General features: G+C 34.0%; 4 protein-coding genes and 1 pseudogene across 5 annotated transcripts; 1 reads left to right on the top strand and 4 right to left on the bottom strand.

Moving 5' to 3' along the window:
* Positions 1-90: 90 nt before the first annotated feature.
* LOC123202711 (serine hydroxymethyltransferase 7-like) lies at positions 91-5724 on the bottom strand. The gene is made up of 4 exons (XM_044618754.1): positions 4254-5724; positions 2551-2956; positions 993-1094; positions 91-632 (listed from the first exon to the last, which is right to left on the bottom strand). The coding sequence occupies exons 1-4, from the start codon at positions 5292-5294 to the stop codon at positions 406-408; spliced, it is 1776 nt and encodes a 591-aa protein (XP_044474689.1). The 5' UTR covers positions 5295-5724; the 3' UTR covers positions 91-405.
* A 2294-nt stretch (positions 5725-8018) lies between these two features.
* On the top strand, positions 8019-10097 carry LOC123203425. Its single transcript, XM_044619784.1, has 3 exons — positions 8019-8179; positions 8264-8410; positions 9660-10097. Exons 1-3 carry the CDS (start codon positions 8065-8067, stop codon positions 9698-9700), a joined length of 303 nt encoding a protein of 100 aa, XP_044475719.1. The 5' UTR covers positions 8019-8064; the 3' UTR covers positions 9701-10097.
* Positions 10098-10363: 266 nt separating this feature from the next.
* Positions 10364-11953, bottom strand: LOC123203426 (annotated as a pseudogene).
* Positions 11954-13508: 1555 nt separating this feature from the next.
* Positions 13509-17674, bottom strand: LOC123203735 (auxin response factor 17-like). Of its 2 annotated transcripts, none has more exons than XM_044620193.1 (3): positions 16512-17670; positions 14712-15453; positions 13509-13696 (listed from the first exon to the last, which is right to left on the bottom strand). In XM_044620193.1, exons 1-2 carry the CDS (start codon positions 17487-17489, stop codon positions 14773-14775), a joined length of 1659 nt encoding a protein of 552 aa, XP_044476128.1. In that variant the 5' UTR covers positions 17490-17670; the 3' UTR covers positions 13509-13696; positions 14712-14772. The 2 variants fall into 2 exon arrangements, with proteins under 2 accessions (XP_044476128.1, XP_044476129.1); XM_044620194.1 differs by lacking the exon at positions 13509-13696 and having other exon boundaries at positions 14829-14958; positions 15039-15453; positions 16512-17674.
* A 2579-nt stretch (positions 17675-20253) lies between these two features.
* Positions 20254-23586, bottom strand: LOC123203208 (probable eukaryotic translation initiation factor 5-1). The gene is made up of 2 exons (XM_044619454.1): positions 23431-23586; positions 20254-22208 (listed from the first exon to the last, which is right to left on the bottom strand). The coding sequence occupies exon 2, from the start codon at positions 21849-21851 to the stop codon at positions 20511-20513; it is 1341 nt and encodes a 446-aa protein (XP_044475389.1). The 5' UTR covers positions 21852-22208; positions 23431-23586; the 3' UTR covers positions 20254-20510.
* Between the last annotated feature and the right edge of the window lie 1351 nt (positions 23587-24937).

Genomic DNA, 24937 nt, shown 5'->3' with positions numbered 1-24937 from the left:
GTATTATGGTCATTAACAAGATACAAAATGGATCCCAGAAGACTACAAATTCAGTAGGCCATGTAACAAAAACAGTTTATCAGAGAGAAGTGGCAGGGAAAGGAATTCGCATGTTTTACATTTACAACTACTTAGGTTGTACCTACAAGACCACATTAGAAAAGGAATGCGAAAAAACAATCTATTCAGCACTTTGGGAAGTAATACTTGTAAACTTTTGGGAACATGTGCAAAAACATGATGACCTCTCTATATAATTTACAGGTAATTAATGGAAAGACATGGAAGATGCTAAGTGAGAAAGTTACCATGCAGCAGGACACAAAATGCGTGAGATGTGGGGGTAAGCCACACTAGCATCACGAAAGATGTATTTAATGCATGCAGGCTGCATAATTTACACATTCAAATGATATCAAATCCTGGCATTGCAAACTGGGAAGCAAATGCCTCAACTCGATTTCGCAGCTCAACAATATCCTTATTGTTGTGAAGACCCTCAATGAATCCTTTCTGCAATTTTCCATGTTCCCTCTGCACAGAACTGGTTATTTCAACTGCCCGGAGAAGGAAGTAGGCAATTGTCTCAAAATCAGATTCGACACAACCTCTTGAAGTCATGGCAGGTGTACCTGGAAAAGCACAAAGAAAGGAAAATTTAGACAAGAAATGATGAGAAACTGTCAGGTAACATTTGGGCATGTCAAGATATCAGAATCAGTCACTTTTAAATTAAATTATAACAGAGAAAATAACAAAGTATATAATCACTGGAGTATTGTATATGTATTGCTCTCTCTCTCTCTCTCTCTCTCTCTCTCTGTATGTATGTACGTATGCATGCATGTACAGGGTTTCTAAGGCTGACTTGCCCACAGCCCACCAATAAATCATAATAAAAGATACCAGACATTGAAAATAATACTGACCTTTCATGAAGCTGGCAGAAAGAAGATATTAGAATTGCAAATGCATGAAATGATTCAACTTACCAATTCTAACTCCTCCAGGACATACAGCGCCATTCTCACCAAATATAGCACTTTTATTAAGTGTAATGTGGCACATCTCACAGACTTTCTCATAGTTCTTGCCTAAAGAAAAAAAAAGTAATGATCACACAAATTTCAGTTAGTGAAAAAAAGGGAATTTTTCTTATTGATATTGATAAAAATATGAAAATGAACGTATGAATGAACAACTTCAAACATCGTTAACCATATAAATGACCTACACTTTTAAAGAGATGTACTTCAGAGAATGTTCTTAACAATCATTATTCATTATGGTAAAACACTTTAAAGCCCGTTGCTTCAAAGGTTTCCATTTCTAACAGTTTGATTTGTACTATAAAGCAAAAAGCTACACTAACGTGCCTACAACTTTAAAAGTGTCGTAGAGTCAGATACAAAATCAAAAAGGAAAACTATTGCAATGGTACACCAAAAGAATACAACTTCAACCATTTTTTTTTCTTGAGAGCAGCTCAACCCTAAATTTCTCAATTTTCTAAAATGCAATTGCAGCAAAACAATTAATAACAACAAATTCTGAAGTTCCAACACATTAAGCCAAATTTGGCTCAAACTGGAGACAGACATATACACTTGAGCCAAATTCCAATCCATCACTGAAATTAAACATAAATGTCTCTGACTATCAAACTACTATCTAATTAAAATGTTGACGAGCATCCAGGTTAATTTCATATAATACATGAAACCCCATATGCCCTTTTATAATTCAACTGCCACAGAATTTTAACAAATCCCATCAAATTTAAAAAAAAAAAAAAAGCAAAAAAAGTTAATCAGCAGTGCGATCTTCCAGTTAGAAAATGCTCTCCTCCATTCTAGAAGATTCGGTCAATCATGTCAAATTTCTTGAACAAAGTTGTATGCATACAACTAAAACACTAACTAGACAAGTCAGACTATCCTGAGCAACTGGGGTCTTGTAATTCTGAAATAACCCACAGGTACATGTTGCATAACATAAAAATAATATAGTGCTTTCACCCTTAATACTCTGGAAAAAGAGTTTCCTCACACAATCATGAAAGTTTGTATTACACAAAACAAAACCTGAGAAAAGGACACTATTAAAGCTCATGTGTTTTTATCAGAGTACTAGACATTAGTTAAGGACTCGTGGAAATAGCTGGCATGTCCTGTACTTTAGATTAAAGTATCTGGCCAAAATTTTCAAAAAAGATCATAGCATATTTACAAATTAATCACTTAATTGGTTTATTTAAACAAGAATTTTCTAACTTCCGAAAAAATTGAGCAGCAACGATAGTTGCTTTAACAACTGAAACTGATTAGCAGAGAAAATATGAGAAACTCTCATTGAAAGTAGTGTTAGTTAAGTATTAATCATCAGCGACGAGGAACTAACACAATGCTCTAATTATTAAACCAATATAAATAGATCCATACATAAACATGCTGTAACAAAGTTTTGAGATACAAACATCAATTTTCTTGCAAAAGGCAAATTAACTTAAAAAGTATTTTCAGAACAGACAAAAGATTCAAATTAGAATACCTCTTAAGCCTCGAGTAGTCAGATCCCAAAGCAACAAATGGTTGTCGGTGCCCCCAGTCACCAATTTGCATTTTCTTCTCAATAAAGCAGATGCTAGGGCCTGGGCATTTTTCCTCACCTGCTGCATATATGCTTTATACTCTGGAGTTGCCACTTGTTTCAAGGCTATGGCAAGAGCAGCAATGTGATTATTGTGAGGACCCCCTTGCAATGATGGATGGACAGCAAAGTTTATCCTCTCCTCAAAATCATAATGGTTATTACTATCACCGTGACCAAGAGGCATGCCTTGCTTCCTGGATTTTTTGCCTCTCCTATAGAAAATGATGCCTCCCCGGGGACCCCGGAGACTTTTGTGAGTTGTTGAGGTAACTATATCACAATAGTCAAATGGACTAGCCAATTCCTGTAGAATAGAACAGCAGAACATAGTAAGTACACAAATATTTTTCCCAATTTAACCGGAACAAAGGATTTTTTTTTACACTAGAATGCCTATTCTTTTATGAATTTCAAAGGATGAGATGGAAAAAAAAAAAAAAAACAGAAAAGGACACATGCAATGGAAAAGGCACATCACCCATAGTAAACACCATTGTAGTATTTTAAAGCACAATCAACATTCACAAGCTAAAGTAGTAAATTTCTAAGGTCATAATTGAAATCTACTTTTGGAAAGTTTATAAGAGGTTTTTATTTTCTAATTAAAGAGATGGGTCACATAACACAAAATTATCATGGCCAGAGTATGTTTCAATATGAATGGTTATTGTTATTAAAGTGCAGCTATCATATGTTCCAAAAAGATAGTTAAGGATATAACCAATTCTCCAAGGGATGCAACAAAACCTAAGTACTAAATATATCAAAGCATTACAAACAAAAATATCAAAATTGGAAATTATGATAGAACTTATTCACCTGTTATCTACAATAACCACTCAAAAGAAATTTGAGCAACATGGCTTTTGAGAAAAACTGATGAAAAACTCATTCCAGATTTAAGCATGACTTGTAGTGTATCTAAGGACCCAAAACTTCAAACATTTTGTGATATGAAATCCCATTATCCATGAAAATTTCACTTCTAGGAGATCATAAGATCATAACAGCAAACTTAGACAATTTTCATCCCCCAAAAAATGCAACTAGACACGGGAGGATGTGTATCCTTATCTCTTGCAAGCAGCATCATATTCTATCTTGGAAAATGTTGAAAAGATGTTTAAAATAAAAAATGAATCAAATGATGAGCCCTCTTTATATAGTGATGCGACTCATTTAAAATACACCGCATTGAAAGTTCAAGTTAATGTGGATAAAACAGATGATAGCAGCGGACAAATGTTCACATTATTAGCAGTTTTTTCACAAGAAGCATGTTGGAGGTATATCTGTTCAATTGATGTCAGTAGCAACCAATCCATGAAAGAAACTTCTTTCAATCTTCTTAAATATAACTCTAATACATAAACAATCAATATCATTAATTCTATGCATGTACAACTACCTAACAGCAGCATGAACAACAATGACAGAAAATAATGGAAATACTCTAAACAAATTTATTTCTACAGTGACCATAGATTGAAATTATATGCTGTTTGTAATATATTTTTTGTAGGTGTATCTGATAAACCATACAATTCCAAAGTTCCTCTCACAAGAAATAAAAGAATTTGACAATAGAAATTAATCCACACCTTAGCTGCCACGAGCCCACTTATATGAGCCATATCACACATCAGAACAGCGCCACACTTATCCGCAATCTGCCTAAACCTCCCATAGTCCCACTCTCTTGGATATGAACTCCCACCACAAATCAAAATCTTGGGCCTATAATCCATGGCCTTCTCCTCCAGTTTATCATAATCAATCAAACCAGTTTGTGGATTCACTTTATATGGAAAACTCTCAAAAAATATAGAAGCAGCCGAAACCTTTTTCCCTCCCGGAGTATAATAACCATGACTCAAATGGCCTCCTGATGGTGAATCTAGACCCATAATTCTTTCTCCTGGTAAAAGGAGACCGGTATAAACGGCGAAATTAGCAGAGGTACATGAATATGGCTGAACATTAACTCCCCATTTTTCACCATCAAGATTAAACGCTTTTAAAGCGCGTTCAATACAAAGACTTTCTATCTGATCAATGTGTTGATTACCTGTGTAGTACCTAGCTCCAGGCAATCCTTCCGAGTACTTATTAGTTAAATGGCTTCCAAGCGCTTCCATCACAGCACGGCACACAAAATTCTCGGAAGCTATTAACTCAATTCCCTTAAATTGTCGCTTTTTCTCCTTTTCCATGATTTCGTGAATCTCGGGATCCGCCACGGCCAGCGTCTGATTTCCCCAGCTCCGAACCCAGGCTCGACGCGATTCGAGCCCGGGCTCAACTTCCAGTCGCTTCGCAAATGCCAAAGAGTGGCCATCTCTTTGTCGTTTTAGGCACATCGGGTGACCTAAGATGCTGAACTCTTCTACTTGCTCATCTTCTTTCTCGTAATCTTCTCCATTATTTTCTAAGTTTAATTTGTCCGGTTTATCCTCGAGTAGTTGCAACGGTTTTGAAGGAATCGTATTCGATGAATTCCTGTAACTTGAATCAAGTTGCAGAGAAATTGAGTCATCGATGATAGGCGTCTGCGAGGAAGGCCGTTGCGGTGGCGATGGACATGATGCGTGTGAATGAAAGCTTAAAGAGAGGCTCGATTGTGTATGCTGTGATAAATCCATAATAAACCCTAAAATGAATCTAAAACTCGATGAATTTGAAACAAAATACGAGAATTTCAAGGGTAAGTGTAGAAGCAACAGAGACAACGACAATAGCGTCTACAGCTACAGCGGAAGTAACGAATTGATGGTCGGTGAACAGATGATGGAGAAACAGAAGCAGAAGCTTCCATGAAAATTGCCAAAGTGAAATTCGAAACCCTTCGCAAATGTTAATTTCTTTTTATGAAAGAAGAAATAGTTAAAAAATAGTTAAATTAGAATTTTAGGTGCGGGAGTGAAGGTTTTACAGGCAAGGGTAGATGGGAGGATGAACCTGGATGAGAATTTGGCTGCGTGGTAGATGTGATGACTGGAAAGTGCCGGTCACTCTTGGATTGTTCCTGGTCAAGTAAACGTGGTGGATGAGATAGGAGGTATAGAGGAGGAAGGAATGTTAAGTTTATCTGGACTACAAAAGCAGCTAGGTTCAGCGTAACCACTTTTCTTCTATTTTGTAGTTTATGTTTCATGGGTCGAGGGCCCGTAAAAGATTGGCCGTAGTTTCTGGCCAGAGAAAGAGCCCAATTCTTCTTGTATTGCTGACCGAGTTTGTGTTTGACTTAGTGTTTTGTTTGAATGAGCCACATTTGAATTGGGATAGTTGCACATAGACAGGGTCGTGCCAGGCCAAGACCCATATAGCAGTAGGCCTTTAGACTAGACTAACTCATAAAAATTATTAGGCCCATGACACAATCTTATATATAGGGTCAGACCCTTAATAGGCAGGCTTTGGAACCTTTACTAAATAGGCACCATGAATAAAATGTCTTGCTAGCTGGCACACACATGCGGTGTCAGTTATGCAAGTGCTCCAATGTATACCGGTTGTGCATGCCATACATCAATCATGCATGTTGAGGAGCGTCGTGCATGATTGGACTTCTAGTCGTGCTTGGATATCTACACATAAATTAAAGCGTGTGTTTGTGATTAAAGAGATAACACATACATAAAACCCTAGCCACAATCACTCTCTGTCTACTTTAATGAGGAGCCTTAGTAGCATTTTCATCTGAATTTCCTCTTTTTCGTGTTCGTGCTCCATATGAAAATTGAATTATGATTAAAAAGAAAATAAACTTATTTATAATAGATGAGTTAAATTCTCATAATCAATCTTAATAATATAGGATTAAAAACTTGAGTTTAGTTAAAACTTACTATTTGTTTAACCTTTATTTATAGTGGATAAAGAAAGTGAAAGATTGTATTCTTTTAGATGTGAGACACTTTTACAGTTTACACTCTTACAAAAGTGTTTCACATATAAAAGATTACAGATACTCACTTTTTTCACTCACTATAAATAAATGATCACTGTCATGTTTTAATCAAACTTAAATTTTAGTTATCTTACATATGTGAAATTAATTAAAAGAACTCAACTAATTTTTATAAGTATAAAATTTTCATTTCTTATAAAAATTTATAATTTTTTAATATTATAATTATTATTAATTTTTTTAATATTTTAGGCATAGTATTGTGTCACCTTGGCTAGCCTGTGGTCCTAAAAAAGGTCAGACCTGTGACATGGTTAGGTCATGCTTGCTCGACCCAAGCTAAAATGAAAGGACTTGGGTCGTGTCATAGGTCGACCCAACCCCTTTGACACCTCTAGTTAAACAGAAAATTTTTTATTGATTTATCTTTTTTATCGGTTTTTCACTTTTTACTATAGTTTTAATCCTTTTTTTTTATGGTGTTTCTTCTTTTTCTTTGAAGTTTTTTAGCAATTTTTCGAGTGACTCACTATCAATTTGAGCAGGACTTTATGGTTTAAATTAAGCTTGAACATACCTTTGTTTAGACTTAATTCAATTTAAATTTATTTATACAAAAAATTGTTATACTCTTATTTTTATGATAACAAATTAATATGTCTCTAAACATATTTACTAATGTTTTTACTTTTATGTGAGCTTAAATTACAACAAATTACCCATTGCATTTAAAAAAGGATCAAAGTAGAAAAAGACAAAAGTAAAATTTTATACACGTAAAAACTCTCTAAAAAATTTGTTTTCGATCATTTAACCTATTTGGAATTAGGTGTTTAGATCATGAACCAAAATGTCATAATATCTTAAATTTCGGATCTTCCTATAATACTAAAAATGGATCAAATTGTCATTTTTCTCAAAGGTATAGGGGGCAAACACACTTTTCAAAAGTTTAAGTGCAAATAGTAATTAACTTAGCCAACTTGACCGGCCACATTCCCCTCCCCTGTTAGATCAAACAGAAGCTAACTTGATTTGAGCTTCCGGAATCTACTCAACCACATCCAATTCAATCAATCAAATCTCATTGTACAAATCCATCCAAACTTATTTGCTTCCTTAAAATTTTCGCCTTCACAAAAGAAATTCGCTATAAACCAATCAAAAACTTATTTGAAGACAAGAAGAAAGGGAGAGAGAGAGAGAGAGAGAAAAAACTGTTTTGACATTATTATACATTTTAAAAATAGTGCATTTACCAAATTTACCCCTAAAACTTATTTACAACTGATTAGTTTGTTTGTTTATTTACGCTTATAATTTTATTCCAAAGATAATGTTTCCAAAAGATTTCCCGTCAGTCCAAGGCCCAACACTTGGTTTGATAAAAGCCCAAGAACTACCCAAGCCCAACTTGGCCAATTTTACGAATAGACGCAGACTGCCCCCGAGTAAATTGGCTCTCGGTTTGGGTTAGTTGAGTTGGGGTAGCAAGCTTGTCAATGGAGTCATCGTCTTCTTCTTTACCCAACTCCGCTGAGCTGTGGAGTCGCCTAAATTTATTTCTTCTACGTCCGATTCTCGCTATTTCTTTCGTTTTATCCTTCATTCTTCTCGGTAAATTAATTTTCTTCTTCTCATGCGATTTATCCGGGTGTTCTTTCTTTTGTTTATGCTTTTGAAAATTTTGATTGATTTCAGGGTGGTTTTTGGCATGGAAGTTAATTCTGGTTCACGTGCCTCTGATTCAAGATATATTTGGTTTGCGACAGAAACGTATCGAACCCAAGCCCACGAGCCGTAGAAGATTCTCTAAATTCTATAACACCATCGATGACATAAATTCCGGTAATGTTTATTCTTCTATTCTTAATCTTCATGCTTTTTTTACTTATTTAAGAAAAATAAACGCTACCCATAGATTCTACCTTTTAAGGGCTGAACTGAGTGGTTTCACTTATCAATATAGATTCTTAATTTTTTGTCTAATTTGAAATTTTTGCGGGGAATTCTGGGCTCTTATATGCAGGATCAGGGTTTTAATTTTTATGGTTACTTTTCTTTTTTTTTATCATTGGAAAAAAGTACTAGCATTGGTCAATTTCATTTAGTTGAAAATTGTGACTAAGATTGCATTATCAATTTACGCCATCACACAACAAATCTTTAATTTTTGGATTGATACCCATGATATGAAGCTGTAGCCTTTCTAGTGATAGAACCTTTGCATACGAGGGCTATATATTTTATTGGCATTGATGAAACTGATGAAGATATATATGAAATGCTCAAAACTTTTCAACCGTGATAGTTGTTAGGCAAAGCGTTTTTGTGGTTAGAATGGTTAGGATTCTATAAGGTAAAGGAAGGAATATGAAAAGAAGAAATTACAGATTGCAAACTAAAGGTTTCCTAATTAGTCCAGTGGCTTAGAAATTAACTGATTCATCCCTGCATATCTATTCAGGATCTGAATATGTGAAGATATTACTTGAAATATATGTTTAGGTTATTTGCAGTGAACTTGCCCTGATAATCTTGCACTTGTATTCATGGTTGTGTAATCTTGGAAGACCAAGTTGACGGAAGAACATATTAAAAAATACTTATATAGTTAATCTATATTTCCAAGTGGATTGCAGTTTTGTTAATTCTTCTTTTGTGTTTTCTTTGATGTGGATTGGATGTGTTTATAGTTTGTATGGGGGCAACTGTTGAATCTTCTTTCATGTTCATACTCTGACATGTTTGTTTTGGGAGTTTTGGGTGTCTTGCAATATTTGAAAAGGCTGAAAATGTAGCAATCATAAAGATGAAGCCAATTTTTCCGTCCAAATGACTTCATTAGTGATAAGAGTGATGGTCACCATCACCATAAGTGAGAGTGTTGAATCACCTATGGTTTCTTTCACTAAAAATTTCTTGGAGGCTCTCCCAAATTTTATTTCAGCATCTTTCTTTTGAATAATGTACAGAAATGATTTACGAATTACAGTGTGGCTTTTCACAATTCATCAGAAATCAGAAAGTGTAGTGAGTATGTTACATTATGTTTCTTAATGATGGAATCCAATGATGTTATTGATCGTTGATGCAGGAAAGACTGTCCCAGGATCAGCAGGAGATCAGCTTTCTTGAATCTTGTATGTTTCGAGGGATAAGGAAGCACCATTGTTAGCAAATGTGTGATAACAACAGTGCAATCAACTTCAGAGTATTCAAGAGGTTTAAAGATGAGAGATCATTCACTTGTACAGATTTGTGATTTTCTTTGACAGTGTTGGTAGTAGTTATGAAAGAAGCGGGGCGGTGGTAGTTCCATGATCACCCTGGTTCAATATCTGAGTGTTGGTTTCAGCGTTGATGTTGTGGCAATTCGCAGCTGTTGCCTGCACTAGCCTTTTAGAGGCCACACAGAAATGGGATGTGTGGTACTTCTCACCTCTGGCAAGATTTATGCTTTGCTGAGGTAGGAGATGTACATATGAATTAAACATTTGGAAATTATAATAAAGTTATATATATATTTTAAATATGCTTAATGTAATATTAGTTTGTCTAGCTAGTAATGGCAAACAGGCAGTCTGTCATTAAAATTACATGGGAACTTTCTGTGGTAAATTTATATTTATGGGGCATTATCCCCTGTTGATCTTTTAATTATGAATTTTGTATTTTTAATTAAATACGATGAAATTTTAATCAGTACAGTAAATTTTTTTTATTTTCATCCACAATAAAAGGTGTAATTGAATACAGACGATGGTTGACAATCAAAATTTTGAGCATTTGAAATATCGATTAGTGTGGAATGTTCATAGGTAAATTCAGTATAGTAAGATGTTATACAACTTTGTTTAGGACTAAGAAATTACATCTTCATCTGCAGACAGCATATATAGAAGAAAAAATATTGAACCAACAAAAGCTTCAATTCTTGGCTGCGAAGAAATCTCCCTTAGAAAACTAAATCTTGTGAAACAAAAACTATTTTTCATCTCTGCTGGCAGCTGCAGCAGGTTGCCCAGCAGATTTCTGAGAAGGCACAGAGGCTTTCTTTCGACCAGGTCCAGCAGAAACTTTAACTGTTGCTGGCCTGAGAAGTCGATTCCCAATAAGAAACCCACGGTGGACTTCTTGAACTATAATCCCTTCCTTGAACTCCTTAGATTCCACCCTTGCAATTGCTTCGTGCAGCTAAATTATAAAACCAAGTGGTTTGAGAGAAAAATTAAGAGATGGAACGGGAGGAACAAGAAGCATAAAAATTCATAAGTTAATGACTAAAACTGCAGACAGCAAGACCCATAACTTAATGAATTCTGTCAGACTGAACCCAGTTCTAGATAACTTGAATGAATCTTCTTTTTCAATTAAATGAGATCTTCAATGTCAGTAACATGAACTGTTTCCCTTATTAACATTTTTCCATAAGGAAAAATTAGAACCTCCATCACAGAGTTGATGACAATGTATGACCAGCAAAAGCAAGGGGAATGTCACTACGAATGCAAGCAAAATTTCTGATGCCATATGATGGCTACCATCAATCAGTCTGTCTTACTCAGAAGCAAAATTTTAATGATACAAAGGTTTGGAAAGTAGTCAAATGTAACCTTCTTTAAATTTGTAATTCAAGAACTAGAACTATCTCTCTATTAACTTCAATTCCTCACTCTGGAATATACAGCATCGTATCTTTCCACAAAATTTGACAACATTATACAAAAATATGGCAGAAATGAGAATTGTTCTTCATATTATCTAAATTACTTAATAAAAATGTTTTCATCATCTTGCCAACATGAACAAGGAGCATGCAAACAACCCCTAAAAATAATAACAGAAGAAGAAAGTAAAGCAGTATATAAGTTCCACTTACCGAGGGATCAAAAGGCTTTCCTACTGTTGGTACTGCAGCCACTTGCATGCTTCTCATGATCTCAACAAATTGTTTGTATATACCCTGATAACTAGTGTCTATCCTTTTTTCTTTTTCTGTTTCTGGCTTTATTTTTTGCTTGGCACTCTCAAAACTGTCCACCATAAGTAAAAGGCTCTCGATCACTTCTCCTTGAGCATCGGACCTTACTGTCGACCTCTCTTCTCACTTCTTTTCCTAAAATTATCAAAATCAGCTTGCAGCCGGACATATTTCTCCTTCCCTGAGGTTATCTCAGCCAATAGAAATGAAACTTTTTGTAACAATTCATTCTTGGCACTTTCTATCATACATATTCTAGCTTCAACATCAGACATAATCTTCTCATCCCCGTTAAAAATGGCCCCCTTGTAGGCCTCGATAAGCTTCTTCACATCGGATAGATGTCTCTGGCCCGCTTCATTTCCAGATACTTCTGCTTCATTTTGAAAACCCTCCTTGCCATTTATCTATGCAGAACCGCGATTGAGTCTAGTCAATGATCTCAAATAATTTGTTGGGAAACAGAAAGTTTCTAACACCTCAAACATTAATAAATCTGTTATTGAGAAAGGTTCGTTTGATTCTTATCAAATCTCTAAGTGCCCAAAGCTAACAAAATTAACAAGGTAAAATAAAATAATATCATTTCAATTATGAGAACACATAATACAAGAACTAGGAAATTAATAAAAGGGAAAAAGAAAATCTCACCGTGAAGAAAGTGTTGAAGGAAGGTCTAGCGTTGGCGATAGGAGGAAACCCTACAATGGGTTTGAAGAGAGGTTTGTGATGAGGAGACTGAAAAGCTAGCGTGGTTTTGAAGGGTTTTGAAGAAGACGGAGAGAAGAAAGTAGAAAGGCGAGGAGGAAGAGAAGCCAAGGAGGAGTAGTTAGAGAAAAAGATAGCCATTGGATTGATTTGATGGCTCTCTACAGAGTCAGAGACTTCTCTCACTCAGATTACCAACTTCAATCATACCCTATTGTTCCCTGGACTGGATTTCCGAAAGGGTAATTAATTAAAATGCCCAATTAAGTGGGGTGTACATTATTTTCCAAATTTATAAGGTCATATGATAACTAAAATCTAAATTTAATTACAACAACCATTACCCATTTTGTAAAACAATAAAACTATAAGAACTCGGATAATATATCATCACATATTAGTATTTAATTAGATATTTAAATAATATATCATCATGTAATTAACATTTAATCAAATGATAATGTATCATCTAAATATTTAATTAGATACTCACAACTAAGTACACATAATTTTATTCTTTATAAAAAAAATTCTAATGTTTTTCATCAACTAACATTATAATCAACCTTTAAAACTTAGAAAACAGTTTATTTTTCCGTCTTTTACTCAAATTTCGAGTTTAGAATTTGAAATTAAGAAAGTCTCTTACATCAACATATTTATATGAACATTAACTTTAAATTTTATTTATATAATGATTGCGCATTGTTGTTGAATATGTTGAATTGTTGAATTTATAATTTATAAGTACGATGTGTATTTTCAATCGCGAATTTTCAATCGCGAATGATAAAAACCAAGTATGTGTAACACAAAGGAACCGAGGTGGTAATTTTTAGCTAAACAAATGTTAAAAGATTATCACTCAATCACATAATAATATATCTATTGTATCCAATTATATACTTAAAAAATATGCACATACTTTTATTACTATTGTCCCATGAACACCTTCAATTCAAATTCAAAGTGTTTCTTCTAGGCTTTCTACAGTACCTCACTATAAATCAAATTACAAAAGTACTAAAAATGTGCAAGATCTTTATTATGAGCCGGCCAATATGGCATTCACTTAGTCAACAGTTTGGCAAAGTCTATTTAAGCAAGGATGGTGACTGGGGAATACATACCAATGTCAAGACGAGGCAATTCTTTGTTTTATTTATTTTTTCTTTGGAGCACAACTGCACAAGCTGCCCAAATGCAGCAGCTCACTCCAATCTCCATCGCGTTTTAGTGTAAAACCAAAACTGATTAATCCAGAATCAAATAAATGCATTCAAAACATTGAACTAAACGTTATTTACCAACTTCTGGTTCCAACATTACACAAACTAAAAGTCTAAATCAGTTACCAAGTTTTTGACACATCTGACAACTACATTACACTAACTAATATCTACCAAGGTCTAAGATATCGTCTTCCCTCCCTGCTGAAGTACCTGCATGGAATTCAACAGAGAATGTCATTCAGATGATAGTTCAAATTATACCACTCTCCTAATTGCAGTAAACTAGTGAAAAAGAGAATAAATGTATCTTTGGTTGGTTAAGTTTTTTCTTTTGAATAGAAACAAAAACTTGAATTTTGTTATTCAAGAAATGTCAACACTAATTTATGGAGAATGATTTCTATGGTTCCTAGATCCTCCTTTTCAGAAACACCAAAAACCTCTTTCTAATGTTTTGGATTTTAATACTAGCTTTTGGGGAATGTATTTGGTACTTTTCATATCCTGATTCTCAAATATATCTTCTAATATGTTATTCAACTGTTTTTGATTTCTAAACAGAAAATCGGTTCAGAAAACAATACCCTATAAATCCTTAGCCCATTCAAATTTTCTGCTCCACCATTTATTGTCACTCATTCAGATTCATGGATGACAAGATCATGAACTGACTTAACTAAAATTTCACAAAAGCCCCACATGTACTACAGCTCTGAGTAGGCATGCATAGAAAAGTCAATTTAAGGTCTCCTCCCAAGAAGGCAGAAGGTTTAGTATCACCGAATCTCAAGAAATTTCCATAAGTCCAAATACCATAAATTGTGCCATCAGTTAGTCTCATATATGATTAATATTAGCCTACTGCACGATAATAATGTGAACTTAAGTTTTTGTAATCATCATTTCACCCAAAAAAAAAAAAAAAACACACACACACACACACAACAATCTCAATCTCTTTCAAGTAATTTTACCAGTACCACCAGCACACATATCAGATTAATTGTCTGTTTCAAACACACATTCAAATAATAGAGAAATTGCATGATGAAAAGAACATATACAACAAGCATGATAAATTAAGTGATAGTAATCCACTATGCATAAAAAAGCATGATCAAATTTTGGTAAACATTGAAACTTCGTGTACCATTAGTCAGTAACTAACATCTGATGATTGGTTTCGTGGTTCAGCATAGTACACAGTATTCAGATAAGAGCATACCTGTACAGCTACTTGTCAAAATGCAACACAACTATTATTTCACAAAGAGCAAGCTTCAGCTTCAACTGCTGAGTCGCTCCAAAGTCAAAGACCTGTTGAGCAGTTCTGTGTAAGTCAAGGGAAGATTCATTTGCTTATCCAGACCTTCAGTTACATTGGACCCTTTACTGCCATCATCCTCCAAGCAAGCAACATCATCCAAACCACTTCCAACAGGCTGATTCATATGTATGATCTTACCAAACAACTGAAATGAGCCAATACCAACTTTTGTCAAGTTACAGCCCTGGTTTCCAAGAAGTTCAGTACCATAGGAATGCACACTACCATGGCTATCTGGTGATAGGTTGTCAGACTGTGAACTTCCAATGTTCAATTCAGTAGAAACACGTTGCAACTTTGGCATACTATCAATGCAAACTTGAGGAGTATTCTCACTTATGAAGTTAGATAAACTAAAAGCACTAAAAGGATTTTGCCTGGCTCCCTGCATGCCAACAGGAAAAGTGTTATAATTCACCAATGAAGGATTTGTGTGCTCCATTGCTGAATTAGTTAATCCTGTCAGTGGAAAGAAAATTTCTTCCTCTCCATCAGTCACTGACACAGAATTCTGAGGAAATTTTGATCTCTTTGCTGGAGGAATTGTTGCATGAAGTGGTCGAGTGGGTGAAACAAATTCGATTTGCCAAGGACTTACTCTCTTTGAGCAATGCAGAATTTCAGGTTCATCCCATGTAACCTACAACATAATTATGGGGTAAAAACATTTCAAAGCTTAAAGAAAAAAAGATATTATCTCAATCATCTCAGAACTCTATATTAATCAATATCCCATAATGCCAATGCAACTATGAAACCCAACATATACGGATAAACAGATCCAATTTTCCCCAGATCAATGTGATAAAAACTCAAGCCGGTATAGCTGCAGAATGAAGTCTTTAGAGGAAAGTTAGTAGGCAAAATATAAGCATTTATATAAACCATGATACAACTTACAAGCAACAACACTTGTAGGGCAAGTTCAAGTCAAATGATACTCACACATTAAGTCAATACTTATGCCTTCACACAAACAGAAAGCATTTCTACACTTAAAGATTAATAATATTAAATAGATGAGAAAGGAAAACTTTGCAAACTTAATAATATTTTCATTTCAACCATTAACAGCACTACTTTTGATTTAGTTGTGATGTTGAAGAAGAGCAGAACTACTGATTACCTATTTAGGATTTTGCATGTGCAAAATGTCTGATATGATTCTGCGTGTGCTTAGCAAAATGACAGTATAAATGGTATTATATCTTACTTAAATTTGGAAATTGCCTTCTAAAAAGTCATCCAAAGATCAAAATCCAATCAATAGCCAGAAGAACAAGGAAGCAACTAAAAGAAAGGTTAAAAAAGTAAGACCAGCCAAACTGTTACCCTATACTGCCTCGTGCCTAACCAAAACTCATTATAAACAATATAGACTGCCACATGATATATAACAACCAAAACAAATTCATTCCCCTTTTCTCATAGCAACAGAAATTTAGAGAAGATTGAAACCTACAGGGATATTAATTTTATTTTTCAGGAAAGTGAAAGAACTGTACACATATTAATAAAGAGACCAAGGAAAGACATAATATAAGCCTCATAGAGAATGTAAAAGAAAAATCCACTTCGGAAAAAGAGCTAACCGCATATAAGAAAACACCTCTTTTCATTTCAAGGATCACAATACTGTAACCTCAATAAAACAACTAGATATACTCCAAAGTCCAAACCATAAACAATCTTTCGTACCTCAAGCATTCGCCACGGTGAGCCACACCACTGGCCATTATCGGGCACAGAAATCGCCATAACCGTGCCCTGAACCCACGTCAATCGAGACAAATCCTCAGTCTCCACCGCCATCTTAACTCTCATCCCTGCCGTCCAAAACACCCTCATTGCCACATCTACCATCTCCACCCTCACTATAAAATCTGCCCATCCGGCCCTCGGATAATACATCACCTCAAACGGAAACCCCATCGCCGCCCTCTCCACTGCCTCCACCACCGCCTCTGGCTTCATTCCAATATGCTCCCTCCACCTGGCCACTTCTCCATTGTTCCCGTGCCTCATCGATCGCCTGATCCCTACATACATTTTCCCTCTCGTTTCTCTCATAAAAACAACAGAATCTCCAGCAATTAGTTTCTTCCGGTTCACGAACTTGCTCCATCCAGTCGTTAACAAATGCCGTCTCGGCGTCCCACGATAAATGTGGCGAAACTCCCAAACGGTTCCTTGAATATCCGTAATAGACAACGTCTGCACGGGAGGATCTGCTTGGTAGTTAAGTGGCGGGAAAATCGAGTCAGCACAAAACCTCGGGACGGAAAAACCACCGCCGTTATTCGCATCTGACGGCGTTAAAACCTTGGCGAACGGAAAAATCGCATTCTCATTGTGCTGTTGCTGCTGGTAAAAGAATTTTCCAGAAGATGAAGAATCGAACGAATCCACAGGTTTGAGAAGAACTTTAGCAAAGACCTGGTCGGTGAGAGGATCGCCGAGAAACTCGACGTGAGAGACGGTACAAGGAATGACAGGCTTGGCGAGAGGGACAGTGACGGAAGGACACGTTTGCTCCACGTGGCCTTGGGGGAAGTAGTAAACCCTAGAGTTTGGGGAGGGGATTTGAACGGAGGAGCCAGCACAAGCGCGCCAGATTCGCGGGTCGACGGGGCAAGCCCGGGATTGAGAGGTGGACGACGGTTGCTGAGACGGCATTTGTTAACAGAAATTATTACTATTTTTTTTAGAGAGAGTGTGTGTAATTAAATGGTTAATTAGGTTTTTAACATGACATTGTGTTGTGTGAGTGAGTCTGTGAGTGGATGTCTATGTCTTTTTCTCTCTTGGTGGGGAAGTCTAGAGAATACGGTTGGTTACGGAATGAGTGTGACTGTGAGTACGAGAGTGAGCGGAGTGTCTGAGGAAAGCAGTGAGACGTGTTAGGGTCGGAGAACCGGCAATGAAGTCCTCAAATTACGGTTTTACCCACCACGACTTTGTGAAACTACCATATCAAAGTTCAACACCACACCACCTGTTGTAAAATTTTATTTTATTTTAAAAAATTAATTACAGTTTTTTTTTTAATGAAGATTTTTCAGCCTCGATAAGAAACTGGACAGGATTCCTAACTGTAAATAACAGAATATTAAGATTTATTAATGATATATTTATTGATAATTATTATCACAACCTTCAAATAAATTAGTTTTATAATAAAATAATATATATAACTTTTATAAATAACGATAGATTATCATATGATTATATATTATTTTATCTTTAATTTTAAATTATTTAATTACATGATAATATGTTATTATTGATACAAAAATTATACACATAATCTTATTATTAGTTTTATAATTAATTTTTATTTTGACTAATAAATATAAATTTGTATATAAATAATAACATATTAAAATATTATTTTATTATTAATTTAAAATTATTTAATTATATAATAATATATCAATATTTATTTATAAATATATTCTTTTTATTCAGGTATATAATATTATTTATAAATAAATGATAATTTTGAAGGGGTGACGTCATTGGGTGCAAGGAACAAAGATCAAAGGGCAAAATATTAATAAATTTCAGGTGAAAACCTCATAAATTAGTTTAACGATAGAATCTTTAAAAAGATTAAAGAGGTTTTCGGATTAAGATAAAAATTTTAAATTATTTAGTATAATAATTATTAAATTAATTATTAAATTTAAATTTTATTTATTTAATATAATTTATTTGATTTAAGAAAAAGAATAATCTTATTTGGATGAAATTTTTTAATATTTAAAGATGGTTTTAAGGAAGAGGCCAGGAGGACGGAAGGGAGAAAGAAAAAGAAAAAGGATAATTAATGAAGCAGGAAAATGTGCAGGTAACGTAAAGGGTATGTATGTGTGAGACAACATCAGTCTTTGTCTTCAAATTATTAGGTCAAAGTCCATTATTGCTGACAAATGTCAAAATGCAGGGGCTCTACTATTTTACCAAGTCTGCAGTGTCCCATTCTTTGCCCACATCTTTTATGCCTACGCCGATGCTTTTATTTATCTATTGGTCAAAAGATTTCTGCCCACCCAAGTTGATCAGGTGAAAAATTCAAACTCATATTTTTTTAATTTTTAAATTTTAAATTTTTTAAATTTTCAAAATTTTAAATATTTATTTAGAAATAAGTTCTTGTTAAAAATTTTAATTATAGTTAAAAATAAAATTATTATTTATTAAAAAATTAAAATTTTAACAAAATTAAAAAATTTATAATTTTTTTTTTTCAAATTTAAAAAAAATTTATAATTTTTCTACTTCTCTTTGGCATTGATTCATTGTCTCCACCAATCAGTTGTTCTCTATCTTGCCTTATCCCTCTCTGTCCACCTTTCCTAAAACAGTTGAAAAGAGAAAGGAGAGAGATCGGAGAGAGAGGGAAGATGGCCGACAACCAAAAATAGTAAATCGGTGCTGAAGGAAAGTGAAAAAAACCCTAAAAGATATTTGTCACTTTTTAAACTTTGGATAAAAAAAAAATTGTGAATCTTTTAAACTTAAAAAAAATAATAAAACTTCGATTTTTTAATTTTTTTAATAAATAATAATTTTATCTTAACTATAATTAAAATTTTTAATAAAAATTTATTTATAAATAAATATTTAAATTTTTTAAAAGTTTATAAAGATACGAGTTTGGGTTTTCAATATTTTTGAGTGGTAATAAGTCCTGTGGCCGTATCTATTTGAGACCAAATTATATTTTTCATAAGAATCAACACTTTTTCACCATATCATTACATCAAAGACACTTTTTCAATTTAAATCCAAATTTATTATAGAAATACTTTTTTTAAATCTTAAATCACACTTGTTTAAAGTTAAATTATTATATAATCACCCAAATTAACAAAATTAATTATAAAAAAAAAACTTTAAATATCTAACTTATATAAAAACTCTATTATTTTTCTTTACTTTCAGCTGTATTCTCTTCTTCCTCTTGTCCCACCACCTCCCTTTCTTTAATAATCCAACCCACCGATCCAATGCTCAATTCATTTCTATCCTATATTACCATATTTTCCCTCTCTGTCTTCACAAGCTTCGACCGCACCACCCTTTGTCCATTACGAATTGAATAGTCATTAACAACTCTTTCACCTGATTGACTCATCATTTCTTCGTCACAAATTCAGTAGTCATCAACAACTGCTTCATTTGATTAAGTCACCATTTCTTTGTCGCAACCAGAGTTGTCATCAATGACAACTTAGTTCACAAGGAGAAAAAGGTTCTGGGAACCAAAGCTCGTAATGATGGCACTATATTGGTAGTGGTGAAGGCGCGGCACTCTCTCAGAAGTCAAAACACTAGACGCTATTGGCAATTGTATTTAGATTCAGTAAATTCAGAAGTTGGTTTTCGAAGGAATAAAGACGCCACCACATCATTATAGTTTCCATGGCAAAGAACGTTCGAAACGACACTTCATACGAAAAGAAAGAAACCAAAATAACAAAAACAATTCACCTCGATCCAAACAGATAATCCCACTCAAACAGAAACAGACTCCGACTGAACTCAATAAACTAGACAACATACAATGATAATGAAAACATAGCAATATATAATAACCAGTAGGAACAAGACTCTGATCCATGCCCCCAATTGTTATTTTCACACCATGACAAAGCACATTTACACAGCAGCAAGGAAGTTTCACTTACATAATCAATCCTCTTCGGATTCTGACTCCGCACTCTGAAGCCACTCGATAAATGGCTTCAAATTCTTCCAAACCAAAGAATTTTTATTCCCACCACTCACACCCTGCTGGTACCACTCTAGGATAAACTCCTCTTCCAACACATCATTATCATACAGCACTTTGAGAACCAATGCTACATCCTTCACCACATCAGGGCCTGCCTTTCCAAAGAAACACTCAATGGAGTTCAGGAGAACTGTCTGGGATCCCTCCTCTTGGGTTGCAACAGCCAGGTAGTTCTTCTTTCTCAATGCCTCCTTGGCAAATCCTTTTTCAACACCGTCAAAGAGAGCTGCAAATAAAGCATCCATGACTTCTTGTGGAGTTCCAGTGAGTGTACTCAGAAATGTTTTAAGTTGGCTATTAGAAGAGCCCTTCTTCAGCCATTCCTTTATCTCATTGACAAGGCTTTCATGGGTATTAGTACCATTAGTTCCATTCTCATGCCCCTTCTTCTCACGCTCTGGTGACTTCTTAACTGACTTATTCTTGTCTTCACTGGTAGAAAGCATAACCATATCTGCAGTAACAGCACTCAACTGCTCCTGGATACGCTGCTTAGCTGCCTCCAATGAAGTATCTGTTTGCCACTGAACATCGTCATCATCGTCATCAGTAGCTGCTTGCTCATTCTCATCATCCTGGCTGCGAGGGGGGGAGTGATCCTCATCAGATGCTTGGGATTTCTTCTTGGTTGAGGCACCTTTGGCAGCAAAATCCTTTGAACCAGCAGAAGAACCCTTTTTCTTTCCTGTTTCCTTTTTAAGCTTCTTCATCTCCTCATCTGCAGCCTCACCCTCCTTGAGCCGTTCCTTCTCAGCTCTCCTCATTGCTTTCTTGTCCTTCGAAGATTTCTTTTGCTCCGGGGGGTTCTTGATAATAAATGTTGTAAGCTTGTCCCTCATATCCACATCTGAGACAAACCCACAAGCAGCACATTTCAGTTGGACCATCTGCGTCTTAGTAATAACTATCTCAGTCTCTGGGTTACCACATCCATAACACTGCACATATTTCTTAATAAAATTCTCAAGAAGCCCAGCAAGCTTAGCAGTATCATGGGCTCCATTAACAAGTGAAATTCCAGTCTTCTCATCAAATTTGGACTGCGCCCCAAGCTCATTCCCAAAATATTTAGTAGTGTACGATGCAGGTCTGGCCAAGGCCTTAGCAATCTCAACCATGTTAACCACATTGGTCTTGATGCCATTACCTCTTCCTTCAATCTTGGTGATCATTTTTGGCATCTTATACCTATAAAAGGCATCATCACTGTTCGAAGCACCAATGTTTTGCAAAGCCATTTTAATTCAATTGTTTAAGTGAAATGAGTCAAATTAATCAGAAAGGGCAAAAGATCGCAGCAGCTCCTCTTTTGGTGTGAAATCCTCCTTTACCAAGCAAGCTCCCAGCAATTGGAAAAGGTCGCATAAATTGGCAACCAGAACGGTGTGTATTATTTGCCTCAGCTAACTCAAGATGCATGCAGCCAACTTCGAAAGATGGATATCTGTTCTTTTTTCTAGATGAAGGACAATATTCACCAAGCAACCCAATTGATGTCAAAAAGAGAGAGGCCCGTTCAGACATAAAATAAGTTTCAAACTTGACACCCTCCACTTTGTCGGAGCTTCAACTCAGCAGACTACACTGCCAACTTCCTGAAAGCAAGCAATATAGATAATAAGTTTCATTAGTAATAATAGCCGAAATGACAGTACTAGGCATCGCACACAGTTAATGAAGCATGTAAATTAATATCAATATTCAACCAGAGTTTGGAAATAAAAAAATAACAAATATCTAATTTCATGTACAAACGTTAAAGTTGCATCATGATAAATTTAGTAATGTTCTTATGGGAAAACAATAACAACTTGAAAGTAAGTGATATGCAATTAATGTTGCATGACAGATTGATATTTTACATGTAGCAGAAAAAATACAGATTAAACTTCTTCCCCAACCCAAGCAACTTATACCACCAGGTCAAAAAGCAATAGATTTGGACCAAAAAACTCTTCTATTAGGAAACAGGGAAAAAAAAAGAGAGAGAGAATTACAAAGCTGTTCACAACACTTAATCCGTTTAAATTTTGAAACCGAATAGCTTTCAAACATAAATTTTCATTGTTCTATGGAATGAAAAATTAAATCATGAAAAGCTAAAATCTTGAGATTAAGATAACTGGGATTCAAAATGTCAAACAACATAGACAATATAAACATTATTATTCAACAATACATGTTGAGTACTCTGTCCTCCAATCATTATGAGTAGCAAAAAAAACTTAAATCATATAGTTTAATTATCAAATACAACTCTAAACTAGAACAGATATGGATCTAAGCATCAGTCCCCTTTCCATCAAGTAATCAAATTCGGCAAAGAACAAAAACTAATCATCGATAGTTTCTAATTTGTTTGATCTTAACAAAATATAAAATAATTTTAATGTATCAACACATCATAAATAACCTAGTCTAGCCGACCAACCTGTCAAAAAGTGAAATCTATGCATCTTAAGTAATCGAAATAATTAACTATCGCAGACGCAAAATAATCTGAACATGATCATCCAAATCAGAATATTAAAAAAGCAAAACTGCATAACATAAATCAATCAGATTCCTATCCAATACAAACATTCAATTTTTTTTTACATAGAATTTAAAAAAAAAAACACGGATCTAAATATTTCTAGAATAAGCACACGAGATTCATCTCCAAAAAAACGAAATCCACCTCCGATCATAGAAAACTACCTCGCATCAACAATATCGAACCAGAAAAAAGCTGATTACAGAATTCAATCGTTGAATAAAAATAAAAGGATCAGTACAAAACTAAGCCAAAGAAATCGAAAGAGGTGGAGATTATACCTTGAGATGATAAGAGAAAGAGAAAACGAGAGACGGATGTTGAAGGTGGAGCTTTGTTCTGAGGTGAAGAGATATTGTAAGATACATTGAGCGGAGACGGCCTTTTATATAAGAGGTTTTACGAGTTTAGGGCAAACTCAGCGTCACTTACGTTTAAAAATTATTTCAATTTTACCATCTGACCTATTCCCTTTCCATATTTATTTGAACAAATGATTTTCCCACCCAAGGTTCGGCTAAACACTTTTCCACCTCTAGTTAGCAAAAATAGCATTTTCCACCCAAAATCAAATTATGTCAAACAACAATTTTCTAACAAATTCAAACATTTTAAATATGACAATTTAATTCTTAAAAATATTTACAAGTTCATAAATCAATCTCTGAGATCTATTCAAACCCTATATATTATTTAACTATTATATAATTTCAACAGTTATAATATAATATTTATACTTATAATTTATTGTATTTTGTTTAATTGTTTGGGTGTAACTGTCAATTTTGAGACTATTGGGATAGATTAATACCTTAAATTTTTCCAAAAAACCCTCAATTTTTTTTTATCTTCTAATAACCCTTTAAAATTTTTAAATAAGATCCTATTTTTTTAAAATGTTAGGAAGAGAAAATGTTTGTGTGATGGCAAAAAGAAAGATAAATAAGCGATTCTCTATATCATTTAAATATTTAAAATATTATTTTTAATTTTTATTAATTTATGATTATATAATAAATTTAAAAAGTGAATTAATGAAAGAAAATAATAATTTTATTTCTTAACCGAATTTAATTTTAAGTGAGAAAATATTATTTATACTTGATTTTAGATTAAAAAAAGTGTTATTTATATTACTTTGCGTAAAAAAGGGTTTTAAAGCCAAACATTGGGTGCGAAACGTAATTACTCTTCAATCTCTTTCTAATCCAATCCTCCTCTTTTGTCGACCGTATAGTACGTGTTAAAATCTCTTTGTTCTGTGACAATTTTATATGGAATTAGAATATTGTCGGATTTTAAGTTTAGAATGAGTTATCATTTCATTTGAGATAAAATATTTTCTAAACTAATAATATACATATTTTACGTACATAAATAGATATATATTTTATATATTATTATATGATTTGATAATTTTATATTAAAAATAAAATAATATATAATTATATGATAATACATATAAGTATATATTCATTTATATACTCAAAATAAGTACATATAATTTTATTATTTTAAATATTATGAATAGCAATAATACCAAGAGGGTGTTTGGTTGAAGCTCATAAAAAATTACTCTAAATGGGTGTTTGGTTTGAGTAATGTTTTATTACTAAAATAAAGAGATTATCTTGAAGATAGATTATTTAGAAAATTACTGAGTATAAATGATTATTATATTTGATAAATTTTGATAAGTATAAATAATTATTAGTTTGGTTAAAGGTAATGAAAGAATACTTGTAAATTATTTTACTTAAATACCCTTAAATATAATTATTTTTAAAT

This window comes from Mangifera indica, chromosome 19 (assembly GCF_011075055.1).
Source record: "Mangifera indica cultivar Alphonso chromosome 19, CATAS_Mindica_2.1, whole genome shotgun sequence".
Lineage (NCBI taxonomy): Eukaryota > Viridiplantae > Streptophyta > Magnoliopsida > Sapindales > Anacardiaceae > Mangifera > Mangifera indica.
This window is presented reverse-complemented; position numbering and strand designations above follow the sequence as displayed.